We start from the raw sequence: 16,766 nt of genomic DNA on the forward strand, positions 1-16,766 counted from the left end.
AGGAGAATGGAACAACCCCTATTCATAAAAAATGAAGCAAAACCTACAAGAATGGTACGAGTGTTGCCTCAAACTAAACAGGGGTCATATTGAACATGTTATAACCCGAGTTTTGCTTCCTTTGACTAGTATTTATTGGTAAAATCTATATGTAATGTTACTGTGTTTACCATAATAAAATATTACCATTTCAGTACTGTTTATTTTGGCTAATACTGTTTATCAAGCCACTTAAGTAAAAGTAAAAGTTTTATTGTTCCAACTGATTAAAGCAAGTTTAAGCTGAAATGACTGTAAAAACCACCAGCGCTTGGCAGAGCAACAAAGTATGACTTGGTAAACTCTGTGATGGTACGATCCTCATAATAAGTTCTCTAAAAATTTGCTTTACAAGTAAATGAACTAAGTGATTGTTACAGTATTGGATGTATCTTTTATAATTATTCTTTTTGCCATGTTGGTTTTGTGTTTTAAGTACACTTGAAAGTTTTATGTACAGTGATGTATTTTGGCCATTAAAGAGGCAAAAGATGAGTTTCATATAAATTTGATTTCACATTTTGTCATTAAATCAAGAAAATAACAGAGTACTTATTATTTATAAATTTAATAGGCTTAACACTAGAACTTAACACAGATCATCCGGCATGGGTTCGCCTTTATACACAGAATTTGTTGTAACATGTTTGCTTGAATATTCATGATTTTCTAAAAATAAAGTAAATATATAATTAAATAAACCAAAATTAATTTTAAACAACTGGAATTGTGTCCTTGACTTAATTAAACTAAATTTAACTGCTATTGTAGTAAATTTACATGTAATTTAAATACATGATTTGGGGTACTCTGTATAATTAAACAACTGCAGCTTACAAGCATTCAAAAGGTCTAGTGGTCAAATTATGAGGAAGAAGGGTTCAAGTCAATAGTTCTCAATCTGTCAAGTGGAAGGTTTATACAGAAAAGATTTCATTGTATTGAATATAGTTTATATTTGTTATGTCTAGTGTAAAAAGTCTAAGCTACGTGTAACTTCTCATTTAGCCAAAAGTCAATGTTTTCTCTTTTTAACTATGATATTTTTGTTATGTACGCTGTGAACAACAAATAAACAAATACATTAAAATGCAACTATTTTGGTAAGGCAATTTGGTACTTGGTTGTTGAATAAGATTCTTTTTCACTTTTGGACAAGAAGCTGAGGACACCCCTTGTTGAATTTAGTCCTAAAAGGACCTTTGCAACAACACAGGACCTTTTTACTTCCGGAGTCACTGGATATTCAAGATGGATAAGGCATAGTGGGGGCCACCTCATGTCAATTTTTCATAAGCAGGAATAGTGGACTTTATCTCAGTCATTTCACCTTGGAAGAAGGAGGGGCTAGCTAGTTAGGAATGATATATCATTGATATAATGAAAATATCATTTTCTAATGTATAATATGGTAAGATAATTTCACACCATATAATGTCTCTGCTCTCAGTGTTCTGCTTGTGATCAACAGACCCAGCTCATGCATTCTCGCACAACTGTTCTAGTGTTCTAGTGTAAATCTGTGTATAACGTGGGAAGTTCAAAAAGATGGTGAAATACAAAATTTAAATATCAATACCGTAATTATAATGAAATATTTGTGATTAATTGTGGATACAATAAATATGCTGACTGACCTTGCCTGTTACACAATCAATGTACTGTATTTATATTCTTGTAAAATATATGTGAAATATTCAGCTATATTAGTATTGTGAAGATTTCATAAATTGTAACTAATAAGCTGTGTGTGGGACAGGCTATCCTGGACTCCAGGCAACACTCCATATCATACACGCTGTCCAGAAATCAAGCCATCATCGTCGAGTACATGCCTGATGAGGAAACGGACATGTTTCAGGTAACAACCATTATTTAATATGTTAGCCCAAGAGAACTGTTGATGTTTTAACACATTTTTTTGTCCTCTTATTAGTTTATATTTATATTATAAATTTAAAAAATTATATAGATTTATACATTTTATAAGCAATGTCCAAATATTTTTTAAATATAAGTTGCATGTATACATACAATACAAAACCAAAGTACAAATAATGTAATATATAATACATTTTTTGTTCTAGCATGTTTTATACTATATTGGGAGTGCCGATGGCCGAGTGGTCTAAGACGCTGGACTTTGAGTCTGAGTTAGAGATAGCGCAGGTTCGAATCCTGTCTGTGACCGGTGCACTTTTTATCAGTACCATCGACCTTGTACTGTATCGACTCTCCCCCTTATTCTGTTTGATAAGATCCTCGCACAGGCCAGTGGCCCATGAGGACGGGCAGAATAAGGCAAAAAGGAGGTCGGCTTCACCTTTTTTTAAAAAATAAAATAAAAATATAAAAACATACACTAAGATTTAAAACCACTATGCTGAAAATTACATTTCTATCTGTCAGACAATGTCTACTGGACAAGGCCAGAAAATAAAATTAGTTCTTATATCACTACTAGGCTTATTCTGAATATATTTTGTGAATACATTCAGAATGAGATATACAAAGAATATATGTAAATTTCTCATTGTTTAGTGTAAAAAATTAAGTTAACTTTTTATTTTCCTACAGATTGGGCGTTCGTCGGAAACACCGATTGATTTTGTAGTGATGGACACGATACCAGGAGACAAGGCAGGGGACAGCAAGGTGATGGCCAGCACGATATCCCGCTTTGCCTGCCGTATCCTGGCGGACCGCTCCAACCCCCGTGTCGCGCGGATCTACGCTGCCGGCTTTGACTCCTCCCGTAACATATTTCTTGGGGTCAGTCTTTGTAATTTTTGTACAATTGTCATTTTATGATTCCAGTTGTCACTACTTTGGGTTTTAATTTTACCTATAAAATGAAGGATTATACATAATTGAATGGTAATAGTTTTCTTGGGATTTGTCTCACAAATATTTGACACAAGATTTTGATACTCAAGAATAACATAGAAGGGAGAGACATGAACAAAACACATATCTTCAGAAAAGATTGAACACCAAAGATGAAACTGGAACATTGTTCACAGCGCAATCCTGTGGCGAGCTTAGAAACTACCATTGGCAGGACATAGTGGCTCACTAGCGAATTCTTTTGATTGGTCCTAGTAACTATCTTCTGTGAGACGTTTTGTTTGAATTGTCTTTGCAGATAACCATTGTAGACATAACGTCGATAAAATTATTATATAGGTTATAAATGTACTAATATTTACAATTAAATACACATGTATTCGACTAGGTAAATATTCTCTCTGGAAACATCAAAAGACAAGGTTTTCAAATATGTACAGCTTAATTACACATTTACTTTGTTCAGACTGGGCAAAGTGCAGTAGTGTTACCATTGTGTAATGATCACTTTATCATTTTTGTACATGTTCAATTTGTTCTAGATGTCAATTTCTTATTTTATATGACAAATAAATTAATCTTGAAAACGATGCACATTAAAATTAATATGTTCTTAATAAGTCATTAATTTTAAACAAATATGGTGTGTCAGGTAATTTTGTGGTCAAGAATTTGGAATTGGAGATCATTTAACACCAACCAAACCATTAGTAGTATTTTATTTGACAGATTTTATGCAGGCACAGAACAGGTATTTGCTGCAACAGTCAGTATCAGAAAAATTTTTTTGAGTTGGATTAGATTTATTATAGTGATATCCGGGTAGAAAAATAATATGGCATTATTCTTGATATATAAAACACTTTAGTCACTTCTTAACTCATATGTGTAATAGAAATTTATAAATCTCAATATCAATTAATTATTCACAAATTTGTTTCTGACGTTATTGAAAATTTACACATTTAAGAGTTTAGTTATATAGCATACAATTTGTTAAAGGTTGAGAGTCAGCGAACGCTAACACCTACAGAGTTTAACAAAATTTCTCTTCTGTTTGTCCATTCACACAACCTATCTTGAGATGAATTGAGCTGTAGACGTCAAATTTTGTGTGAAGTTTCATTCTTATTAAGGCAATATTGAGTTCCATGATGGTATATATTCCATCATAGGCTGAACATTAGCGTAGCATCTGTCCATATGATATCTCGAGAATAAATTACACTGTCAACTTGAAACGTTGTATATTTTACTATCACCCAGAAGCTGTCGTACAGGCCTGATGCTTGACAAGCTCTGTATAAGTTATCATGATCATGTTACATCAGTCTGTACCTGATATCTAATGTATCCTCCACAGTGATATAAATGCTCTTTTAATTTATGCTACAGTAATTTGCACTTCTCCTATATCTAAAGTTTGTGTGTGAGTGTGCCACTTTTATTACTCGAAATAGCTGTTCAAGTTTATAGAGGGAGCACCAATTTTGAAATGTGAGAAAATGCTTGTGGAGGTTTACTCCAGATTTTTAAGTAACAAATATTTAAATTTTTATGCAAATTTTATTATTTATAACACGCAAATTAGGTATTTAAATGTAAAAATAAATGTTTGAAGAATTATGTAAGTAAATTATTTACATATAATGCTACATATGGAGGTTGTTTAAAGTTAGTTCCTGGTACAGGTAATATTGCACAGAGGTCTCAAAGCCAGACCAGTTCATGGAAGGGCACTCATGGATGCTATTTCCATCTCTCAACATTATCTCAACTCAGACTGATAAGAAAGGTAGGGTTGATAGTGGGAGTGTCCTATCCTAGTTCTCAAAAAGAGGTTTGTGAAATATGCCAGGATCTTGAGTGCTGACACCTACTAGAAAGTAAATTTGCTTAAGAAAAGCCAACCCTCTGGTAAACTTTGTAATGCAACTTTATGGTTAACAAAAAACAAATTGATCCATCAAAATGAATTAGGTACTTAAAAACACTTAACACAGGCTTAAAGAAGGATTTTAATTGTTTTAATTATTTTATTGCGTATATAAATATTTGTATACACTTAAACAAAATTGTAAATGGTTTGTGGTTGCAGGAGAAGGCGACAAAGTGGGAGGAGGGGCGAGAAATAGATGGGCTGACAACCAACGGAGTACTGATCATGCATCCCCAGGGCAAGTTCTGCGGTGGAGACTCGGAGCCAGGCATCTGGCGCGAGGTGTCTGTGGGCGGTGGGATCTTCACACTGAGAGAGTCACGCTCCGCTCAGGTCAAGGGAGTGGCGGTCAGTAGTCCTAATGAGCAAGAAAGTTCCTGTTATTAGAGCAGAATGTTGTTACAACGGAGACTGTAGAGTTGTTTTGGTCACCAGGTGGAGGAGGTTAGCAATGTGCTACAAGACGGTACACTAATAGACCTCTGTGGTGCTACACTACTGTGGAGATCGGCTGAGGGTCTGGCTAACTCACCGGTGAGTAAAACATAAGGGTCTCTGGTACAACTTGTAAATAAGCATTCATCTGTTGAAAGTGTTTCTGATAGATTTGTTAAAGCTATTAATTTATGATTAAGAAATAAAGAAACAGCAACAGAAATGTCTTTAGTATATTATTATCCTTAGTTGTGGAACATTGACAGTAGAAATGGTAGTGGTTAACTTGGTTCTCTGCATTAATTCTGAGAACAAGGCTAAATAGTCCTTCCATCTCATTCGGAAGAAGTAGCTAGATTTTATAACAACTGAAATTTTAACTCACTTCTGGCTCTTGAGTATTGCTATAATGATGACTATAGACAATTAACACACTATACTGAGGTGTCCTATATAGATAATACCAGTATCCAGTATCAGTTAGTGATAATTTTAACTGGTCGGTTAGACCAGTAGAATAATAACGGTTTTTTTATGGGATTGACATTCAATCAATATCTCTAACAGTGTTTGTATATACAAAAAAAAATTTTTGTAACAAAAACTTTAGGAAATATTTATTTATTCCAAAACACTTTTTTTGTTTCTGCATTTCTTTCACAACAAATGTCAATTACTCAAAGTCTAGTAAATGTTATAAGCATACCAGAACACTTGTATTTTTTTATTTATGTTTATAAATAACAGAGTTGTAATTTTTTAAAGTCAGAACAACAACATTCTATATTCAAATGAACTGGTATACTAACCTGGTCAATGAACTTAATTGAGATATTTATAATATAAAATTTTTTGGGAGATTTATTGTTTCCACAAACAGTGTTTTATATATATAGTTTGGAACTAGGAGTGATTTTGGACTCTGGAGCTCATGTTTGGTTGTTATGCAGAAATTTTTGGTAGTTACTACCATGAGGTCAATTGTTTATCATTTTATTCTTTCAATTTGGTTTTTCAATTTTACCCTTCCTGAGTGTTAGAGTAATGTATCTAATATTAATATTTTTTCTTAAATGGCAAACTAAGATATCCGCTGCTCAGTTTGAAACTAACCAGCATTGGACAATCCAACCATTAATTATTGTTCAAGAGAATGTGTTGTTATACAACCTGTATGTGAACAAGATAATATCATTGACATGATACAGCGCAATCCTTAGGACTCGCTGGCTTTCAAATAGATTACACATATCTCGTACAGTCTAGAGAACATTGAAAGAAAACAACTTTTATCCATATCATTTACAAAGAGTTCAAAATCTTCATCCAGGTGACAGTTCATAAAGATTATGTACAATTTTGTCGATGGGTGTTAGAAAATCGAAATAATGTAAGTGTATTTTATTCACGGACACATCAATTTTACAAAATACGGAATTCTAAATTTTAAAAATAGTCACCAATGGTTAAATGAAAATCCAGGAGTAGTTGTAGAATCGAACTTTCAGATTCGATTTTCGATATATTATGGTGTGGTATAGTTGGGACCAGTTAAGTGGCCCGTTTGTTTTTGAAAACCGCCTTACTGGTTTTTGTGTTCAAAGACTTTTTAGAGTATCAACTGCCAGTTTTTGATGATGTACCACTTGAAAGAAGACATAAAATGATATTCCAACAAGATGGCCCACCGGCACATTATTTACAAAATGTTGAGTAAAGAGCACTTTGATACAAGTTTTCAAGACAGATGGATTGGTCGAGGTGAAACAATTAATAGGCCTCCAAGGTCCCTTGATTTAAATCCCTTGGATTATTACCTTTGGGGTCATTTAAAGCAACTTGTATACATAAAACCAGTTAATTGCAAAGAATTTTGAACCAAATTTTAAACGCTTGTGAACTACTTTGGAACAAACAAGATGCTATCAGAAAAGTTGTACATGGTTTTTTTAAACGCACTAGGTTGTGTATAAATTATACCAAGTAATTTTTATAACGATTGCAACTGTAATTCTTCCAACGAAATCCGTCAACGCATAAGTGAGCATGACCACTTTAAAGATACGCTTGCACAAACAAGCCAGGAGCAACAAACAACTGATACCCCTCAATTGTGCCAAATTTGGTTTCTTTAGCTTAACTAGTTTTTTAGATGATTTTTTTTAATACAAAATGGTGGCCAGCGGCTAAACAAGACATTTCTCTATCTTATTTTTATATGACATTTATTGTTTAAAGTGTTGAATAATTTAACCCACAGAAGTTTGTGACATCTTTTTGTGAACACCCTGTTTATATAAAACATAATTTATTTCTAAGTCTTTTAAGTTAATTTAAGTTCTAAGTTTCTATTAAACTCACAATCTCTAATATAATTTAGGTAAGCCATGGTAGTATTTGAATTAAAACAATTAATTTTTGTTGATATTAATCATAATCATAATCTTAGTTCCAAGGCTTATATGTGCCTAATGTACTGTATTCACTTACTTGTGTAGATATTAAACATTTTGTTTCCTCAACCTGATTAATACAGAATCATATGACGATAATTTAAATGTGATATTATACTGTAAATTTGTTTATTTAATTAAGTATCATGGAAGTCTGTCAATACTCCTATGAAGCAGAGCGAGATATCTGTGATAAGTGGATCGAAATATGTCAAAGAGTTTAAACACCCAATAGACAGCAGATAGCAATGTTTTTGTGAGTCAATATTTCTTGTCAATGATAATGAACATAAAATTTCAAAGTGCTTCAAATTATGCTACTCCTCGTCATTCACCCCTAAACCGCGATACTGGCAATTTGTCACATCAGGAACAAAAAATAATAAACTACAGTCATGTTACCTTAATTTTATGAGTTATTGTTTCGTTTTCAACAATTATTGATGTTTCTTTTAACATGTAGATTATGTTCTTATTCTAATACCTTACTTTGTTAAGGAATACAGTGATTAGTGTGTAACGCGTAAAAGGATGATATACTAATGTTTATACATGGAAACTTGGATGAGGAAAAGAATCCAGGAACACTTAAGTTTTGGACACACAGTGTAAAATCCTGCATTCATACTTTTAATAGTAGCATGAAACTTCTCTTATGGCATGGCATGGTTCTGTCCAGCAGCCATTCACTGCCATTGCAAATGCTTGGTTCTGAGCCGGGTCCGATATGCCAAAAAGACATTGTGCGCTTAGCTCCTGTTATAAAGCATATTTTTGAATTAGAGTACAGCCCGCTTCAAACATTTTTATATTTATTTAAAGGACAAAATTGCTAAAAGTAGCGTATTTTAGTAATTATCTTGATCATGTGACAAAGTTGCTCTTTATTTTTGCCCCTCAGACGAAAGAGTACCTGGAGAAGTTGGTGGACCAGGTGAATGCCGGGCGCCCAGTGTGTCCGGTGGGACTCAACACGCTAGTAATACCGCGCAAGTCCACTCTGGACAACGAGAAGCAGCAGCCGTACGTTTATCTCAACTGTGGTCACGTGCAGGGCCATCACGACTGGGGTCAAGAGAAGGATAGCAACTCTCGCTGCTGCCCCATGTGTCTCAAGGTAGGTTACATCTGCGTTTCCTAACAGCATTCTGTCTATGATTCTAGAGGACTGTTTCTTGGTGCCCTAAATTTTTATTTAAGGTTACAAACTCATTGGTCTAGAATAATTTAGTCTTTGTTTTGATTGTTTACTAACTTATAAATTTAAATTCACATTTTCTTCAGTATCATTTAAATTACAGTGTTGTATTTTTAAACATCGTTTAAAAAATTGAGGTAGCTGAGCTTTAGCAAAGCCTACCACTCGAGAAGTTGGAGAAATTTCATTTTCAGTGTGTTTGTCACCATTATATTATCTCGAAAACAAACTGACCTATAGATAACGCAGCTGGTGGGAAGAGCTGATTCAATGCAAATGTTGAATTTAGCTCCAGTTGTTCTTCCTCTTTTGTGCAGCATTTGAAATCTGATGCTGTTGCAGGTAATTGTGCACCTGATGAGACAATGAGAATACCTCTTCACCTAGATTGCACAACTTTTTGTAATCTGAGTGTATTTGAATCCGATATCGAAACACTGTCCGGGAGCGGGGGTTCGTTTTGAACTTCTTCATTTTTCATCACAGACTGTTTTTGGATCTCTTCAGACGAACATGAGTCCAGATTTCAGGAGTCATCTGCAACAGCATCAGATTTCAGATGCTGCACATAAGGGGAGTGTGAACTGGAGCTAAACTCAACATTCGCAATGACCTATAGGCTTAAAATTTCGCACGAAGCTTATTAATTTCTATATAAGCAAAATAGTGTTTGGTGATGATGTCACTCTGTGGGATTTGGTTGAGCGTTAATGAATATTTTTACATTGGTCTTGTGAGTAACATGATGACAATAAGAAAATAACAAAATAATTTATTTATTAAACAAACTGAGAACAATGATATAACATTTTAACGCACAACATTTTTATTCATAGATTAAAGAGAAAATGATAGAGTACAAAGTAATGTTAAAACTTGGTGACAAGATTTTATTCATTGCACTCTTGTGTTGTAGTATGTCTTCTCACTAGGTCGCCAGTACTTTTATTATTTGAACACTCCTAAGAAATCGTTAATGAACAAAAATTGAATGTATTATGTGGGAAGATATCCCGTGAACGATTTCATCTGTAGACTTTAAATTTTGCATGAAACTTCATTTTTACATACACAAGAATATGAGTTCTATGATGGTGCATGCCCAACCATAAAATTTGGCTGAGTGTCATTGAAGCCTGTCACTCAGTAGGCTGACAGTTTACCTTTTGTCTGCCGGGGATGATGTAAAATTTCATTCCTGTATGATTGTCTGCCTGTCTATCAACCTGCAGGACATCTCAAGAATGAAATAAGCTATAGAATTAAAATTTTGCATGTACCCTCAGTGAAGCCTGCATACACGTAGTGTATTCCTGTCTTGTATATAGCAGCAGAGAGAACTGATTCGTTTATTTGTACATTCCTACGGGGTGGTATTAGAAATATCCCGGACTAGGTCTGCTAATTTTTGTTTCCTTACCTGGACTATTATTGGCTGTTGTCCACTTAAAAATAAGCTCCATTTGAGTTAATTCAATGAGGTCAGCGTTTTTCCACCACCGGAAAGTGTCAAAAAACAGCTTTTCCGAAAAGCTATTGACAACTTCCTGCTTTTTTTATGTACGTCTTCAACACTGTCAAAACGGTGACCTTTCATATGCATTTTTATTTTTGGGAGGAGAAAGAGAAGTCACAAGGGGTGACTAAATCTGGTGAATAGGCAGTATGTAGAATGGTAGCCATGTTGTTTTCATACAAGCGTGAGTTGGAGCGTTGTCGTAATGCAACAGCCAGTTTTTGTCTTTGTACAAATCAGAGGCTTTTTTCTATGCACATTTTCCTCTCAAAATGTCACAATAAAAATTAGAGTTTAGGTGGCATGAACTCACGATGGACAGTGTCTTTAATATAAAAAAAACCACAAGCATTAATTTTGTCGCACATCTCACTTGACAGTCAAAAGCCAAGGCACAAATTTTGTGACAACTCGATGCATGCCTAGATCTTTGGTTAAAATTTCTTTATAGCTTTCATAGCTAATACCGGCACTACTATACAGGTAGAAGTCATTTATTGTCTGTCATCTTGAATGATGATCATCTTCAATTGAAGTTCTGCCAGCCTTGAAACGAGCGTATCACTTAAATACCTGTGTTCTGCTCAGTGAATGTTTCCTCAAAAGTTTCTTAAAGCATTGCAAGAGTTTCCGTTGGTGATTTCTTAAGTTTAAAGCAGAACTTGATGCAACCCCATTGCTATCAGCCATAAAAAAAAATCGCTTCATAATGATGAACGCACAATTAAAAAGTACAACTTGTAAGCATAAGCTAACCGCTCACAACAACGAAACTCAGCACAATGACTTAGTGGCTTTTACGGTAGAGGCTACTGGTGCGCCAGCTTGTACAATCACGTCAAAAAATGGCGAGTATAGTCCAGGAACTTTCTGATACCACTTCGTAATTATTCTTTCTTGTAGAAGAAGAAAGATAGAGTAGAGTCAAATTGTCAGGAATTGTTTAAGGAGGTAAATGACACAAAACAGGGATCCATAATTTAACAAATTTTCTTTAGTGTAATTTTAACTACAATGTAATATTTTTAAACATCATTTAATAAATTGAGTAGGTAGTTAAATAATTTTACCACTTAGTCATAATAATTCAAATTTGTGATAGAGTTTAACGTTTTAAGTCTGTTATTAATAACATAGTTAAATCAAAATGACTATAGATAGACCTTCAATTTCTTTACAGAAAACTGTACAGATTCAAAAATAAATGTTTATCTATGAATTACATTTTAAAATATGCTTATATAATTATTCAATGTTACATTATGCAAGTGTTGCATAGTATCCAGTATAACCCATTGAACTCTAGTTGTGTTAGCTAACTTTAGTGAAGGAACATTGAAAAACGTTAATGATGTGAAATGCGTTATTCAAAGTCCAGTGATATGTAAAATATTAAGTTAAAATTAAATTTCTGGAGTATAAGTGAAATATTGTAGTTAAACTTCAATAGTGATTGGACAGTAGAAACTACAGCGAGTTTTTCGTTTTTTGCACAGCTCGAATGGATGTCAGAACAGCTCAAAAGGATGAAAGAAATGAAAAGAGATATTTATTTGTTCTTGAAAGAAGCCTATTGGAGCCATTACGAAGTTTACAGACTGATATTGTCTTATCTCTCAGCAGGAAGGTTGATTGACTTCCTGCTCACAAAAAGTGGAGAAGGACCATTGAACGATTTTCCTGGCTTGGCATACGTTCTGGAACTTGCAGTGGAAAAGAAGTTACAGGAAATTGCTTACCTTTCTAAGAGCCCCATTCCAGAGAAAAAGAGATGTAAGTTTGATGATGACAAGAAGGCAAGACAATGGGCACTGAACATATTGAGTCATTCGGAAACCGTGCAGGGGCTCCAGAGGCTGTGTGAATTAATGTTTGGAATGATGGCGGTGTCAACAAGAGATATCCTGGAATACAGCATACGCTCTTGGGATGACATGTTCATCGTACCTAAAATGTGCTGCTCACGCTTAGAGTACCTGCAAATAGTAATTCAAGCGGATAAGTGGGCGCACAATCTTGGTGTCAACGCATGGAGGTGCTTCGTAGCCAAGATCCGCCCTGGGGTTCGAACACGCTTCATCGACTATGATTTCATCTATTCCAGCCAGGACAAGACCACAATATCCGTCAAACATGTTGACATTAGGTGTGACTGTGACAAAACCATCACAAACTTTGACTGAGCATCTTGATGTTCCTTAGGTTTTTATATTATTAGAATTTTTGTTTAATTTATTGTTATTGTTTTTCCATTTATAGTAGTATAAATTTGTTGTTAACATATTTATAGTAAATGTTTTTTGAGAATTTTATGGACATTCCGAATTTTCTTTCTATGAGAATAATTATATAACTGCATGAATAAATTATATGAGATAGATTGGTTACATTCATTCCATGTTTATGTAAATGTCAATTTTAATTACATTTCATTGATTGTTACTGCTATGTTTTATTTATTTCTGATTTATTGTAAATTAAATGTTATGACATGTTAATTTTTTATAGTATTTTATTGGTACTTCAATTGTATCATGGACAATTGTTCTTTATTTGTTATGGAATTAATTTTAATATATTAATATATACGTGGAATTGGATATGTATTTGCGTGCGTGCGTGCGTGTGTGTGTGTGTGTGTGTGTGTGTGTGTGTGTGTGTGTGTGTGTGTGTGTGTTCATTGTGAAATTGGATATACAAATAAATTGCCTGAAGTAAGTAAATTTTTGTTGACAGTTTTGTGTTAGTAAGAATTGTTTTATTGCACATGATTTTAAAATTAGTTGTTGGTAAAATCTTTCTAAAACCCTCCGTTTTAGCAAAATACTCCTCTATTCCTAATTATTTTTTTAAAAGTTGTTTTTGTCATAATATTAAGTTATTACATACTTTAGATTGCTTTTAAATGCTCTTTATCATAAAATTATTTATATGTCAAGATAATTTTTTGTATATAGTTATTTCACCTCTAACTAGATTTGTATTTTGTTTCCATGGAAATATTGTTGTTTAAAGTAATTTTTAAATATAAATAGTTTTAAATGCTATATATTTTCTAATGTGCAATATCTTTATCTTTGAAACAAAAATAAAAAGGAATTTTTTATAATGAAAAATAGATTTTAGATAAATATTTTTCCAAGACCCTACGTTTTAGCAAAAAATACCTCTAGCACTTGATTTTTTTATTGTTTTTGACATAATATTAGGTTATTAGATATGATTTTAGAATGTTTTTAAATGCTTTCATAAATGTATTAAAATTTTAAAATACCTTTGTTTAATAATAGTTATTTCACCTCAAACTGGAAATTTGTTTTGTTTTAATCTAAATAGCTGTGTAAAGTAATTTAGATACAATAATAATAATAAAAAAATTAAATCCAAGATCACGAAAAATTTACATCTATTATTGTGCTAAATGTGTTTGTTTACCTTTATAGAAAATCAAAATTCAGCATCTTATGATAAAAAATAAATGTTTTATGAATTTTTTCCAAAACCTTACATTTTTGTCCAAAAACCTCTGTCACTTTTCACATATAAAAATAATCTGGCACTTTTCAACATGGACTTTTTTTCTCTGGTACTAAAAGGGTCAATATAAAATTGTTTGTTTCATGAAAACTGTGTGATTTGGTTAGTCCGATTACATGCAAGTAATAATTTTTATTAATTTCATGTAATAATCTCATTATTGTAATCTCAATTCATTGCAGAATAGTATAGTTTGGTTTTATTTATGTGTATATTTAGTTTATTTAGTCTTAAATTCGTGTTACCATTTACAAAGCTAGCTTAAGGACTGTGTTCATTATTTATATTAAATTTTAGGTAGGATGTTCAACGTAGTAGGTATAATTTTTCTAAATATTTTAAATTTGAAAACTCATATCTTCGTATAAAACATTTTTAATATAAACAATAAAGTGTATAACTTTAAAATTTAACAAGGTAGGAATACGCCACGCCAAGTATCGTGTAACAGGTTTCAATGTTGCACGCAATATGCTAAGTCTGTAGCTCATTTCATTCTCAAGATATCTTGAGGACAAAAGATAGACAGGTTGTCAATAATAAAGAAATTTATTTCTAATTCCTTCAGCAGACAAAAGGATATTGTTTCAGCCTACTAAGTGATAGGCTTCAACGGCACTCAGCCAAATTCCATAGTTGAACATCCACTATCGTAGAACTCATTCTTGTCAATGTATAAGTGAAGTATCATACAAAATTAATGCTTACGGATATAATCTGTCTAGAAATATCTTGCCACATGATGATACATTCACATTTATGTTCTTTTGGTGTCATAGCAGTGTTAAAATAATTTATGTCTACATACTTTTCTTTTTACTCTATGCTACACACCAAGACACCGAAATATTATGGTGTATGTATTGAGGATGTAGTTAGTGTTAATATGTAAAAACTATTTAGCTTAGTATTGCATGGGGCATTAGTATAGTGTCAGGGCATTAGCATCCATTAAAGAGGGATAAATGGAAGAGACTTGCAAGGGCATCAGCAAAGATGATGAAGGAGGCAAAGGAGAGGACATGGAAGGATTTTGAAGAAAAGCTGAAATCAAACTTCAAAGGAAATAAGAAGATTTTTTATGGAGTGATAAGGAACAAGACGAAAACCTAAAGAAATGTTGACTAAGGTGGTGGATGTTTCAGGGGAAATCAAATGGGAGGAGAAAGAGGTTTTGAAGACGTGGAAAGAGTATTTTAAGGAACTACTGGAAGGAACAGAAAATGAAGAGGAAAGAAGAGATATGACAGAGGAAACAGAAGATGAAGAGGATTTTAGTATGTGCGAATTGGAAAAAGCGGTTAAAGAGATGAAAGAGGGGAAATCTGCGGGAATAGACGAGCTGACGGCCTCTGAGATGATAAAGGCGGCGGGCCCCATTGGGAATTCAATGGTTGTACAGAGTGATGAGAGTGATTTGGAAGGAAAAGAAGATACCAGAAGACTGGAAAATGGGAATAATAGTGCCGATTTTTAAGAAAGGCAATAAGCAAAAATGCGAGAATTACAGGGGAATAACTTTGTTGTGCCATACACAAAAAATTTATGAAAAAATACTGTTGCAGAAAATTAGACCAGTACTGGAAGAAACAGGAAGAGAGGAGCAATGTGGTTTTAGGAAAGGTAGGTCAACGGTGGATGCTATTTTTGTGATGAGACAAGTGTTAGAAAAGAGGTGGGAATACGGAAAAGATACAATGGTAGCGTTTATAGACCTACAGAAGGCATATGATAAGGTACTGAGAGAAAGGATATGGGAGAGTATGAGAAAGAGAGGATGGCGTGAGGGAATAGTAGAAAGAATAAAGAACCTGTACGGCATATGTAAAAAACAGGGTAAGAATTGAAAGAAAAATATACAGATACTTTTTAAAACAGAGAGAGGAGTAAGGCAGGGAAGCATATTGTCACCTTTCCTTTTCAATATTATAATGGATGAAATTATTCTAGAAGTACAAGGAAACAGAGGAGCAGAAGAACTTAAGACAATAGCATATGCGGATGACATAATGATATGGGAAAATAGGGAAGAAGAGTTAGAACGAGAGTTAAACAAATGGGCAAAAGTGGCGAAGAAATATGGTTTAGAGATGAACATACAAAAATGTAAAGTAATGAAAGTAGAGAGAAGGGATGGAAATAACAAAGACGTGTTAGTTGAAGGAAAAAGACTTGAAAAGGTGAAGGAATTCTGTTATTTAGGAAGTATCATAACAGATAGGGGCACAATAAGAGAAGAGATAGGAAACAGAATATGGAAGAGTGGAAAGTTTTTCAATATGGTAAAGAAGATTGTGTGGAGTTGGAACATTGGGAAAGAATCAAAAGTATTGATGTATAAATCTTATTTCCAACCAATTTTATTATATGGAGCAGAGACGTGGACGTGGACTAAAAAATGATTTAAGCAGATTGCAAGCTGCAGAAATGAGATTTTTAAGAGGGGATAGAGAAGACTACAAGAAGAGATAGAATAAGGAACGAAATAACCAGAGAGAAAGATTGAAGGTAGTTTCACTGCAAGAGACAATGGAAGGAAGAAGAATACAGTGGATGGGGCATGTGAAGAGGATGGGAGATAATAGAATGCCTAGAATAGCACTGGAGAAGGAGGAAGGAGGAAGAAGACCAAGAGGAAGACCGAGAGGAAAGATGGAGGACCAAGTGTGGAAAGACATAGAGAGAAGGGGACTACAGAAAATACAGGTGGATGAAGAGGAGACATGGAACGATAGACTAAAGTGGAGGAGGCTGTGTACGACGACCCGTGAGAACGGAAACGTCTAACGATGATGATGATGA

The 16,766-nt window shown here is 33.7% G+C and overlaps 1 protein-coding gene across 5 annotated transcripts in view; it reads left to right on the forward strand.

The window, feature by feature from the left end:
- Nucleotides 1–16,766, forward strand: part of LOC124352830 (protein pellino) — an 88,064-nt gene that overhangs the window by 58,149 nt on the left and 13,149 nt on the right. For 2 of the 5 annotated variants that reach the window (XM_046802526.1, XM_046802527.1), the window contains exons 4-9: nt 1,799–1,900; nt 2,617–2,811; nt 4,985–5,173; nt 5,261–5,359; nt 8,615–8,830; nt 11,924–12,982. In XM_046802526.1, the coding sequence (XP_046658482.1) occupies nt 1,799–1,900; nt 2,617–2,811; nt 4,985–5,173; nt 5,261–5,359; nt 8,615–8,830; nt 11,924–12,610 (1,488 nt within the window). In that variant the 3' untranslated portion in view covers nt 12,611–12,982. Of the gene's footprint in view, nt 1–1,798; nt 1,901–2,616; nt 2,812–4,984; nt 5,174–5,260; nt 5,360–8,614; nt 8,831–11,923; nt 12,989–16,766 lie in introns of those variants that run through there. The other 3 variants (XM_046802525.1, XM_046802524.1, XM_046802528.1) reach the window with 3 other exon arrangements.

Source organism: Homalodisca vitripennis, chromosome 1 (genome assembly GCF_021130785.1).
Source record: "Homalodisca vitripennis isolate AUS2020 chromosome 1, UT_GWSS_2.1, whole genome shotgun sequence".
In the NCBI taxonomy this organism is placed as follows: Eukaryota; Metazoa; Arthropoda; class Insecta; order Hemiptera; family Cicadellidae; genus Homalodisca; species Homalodisca vitripennis.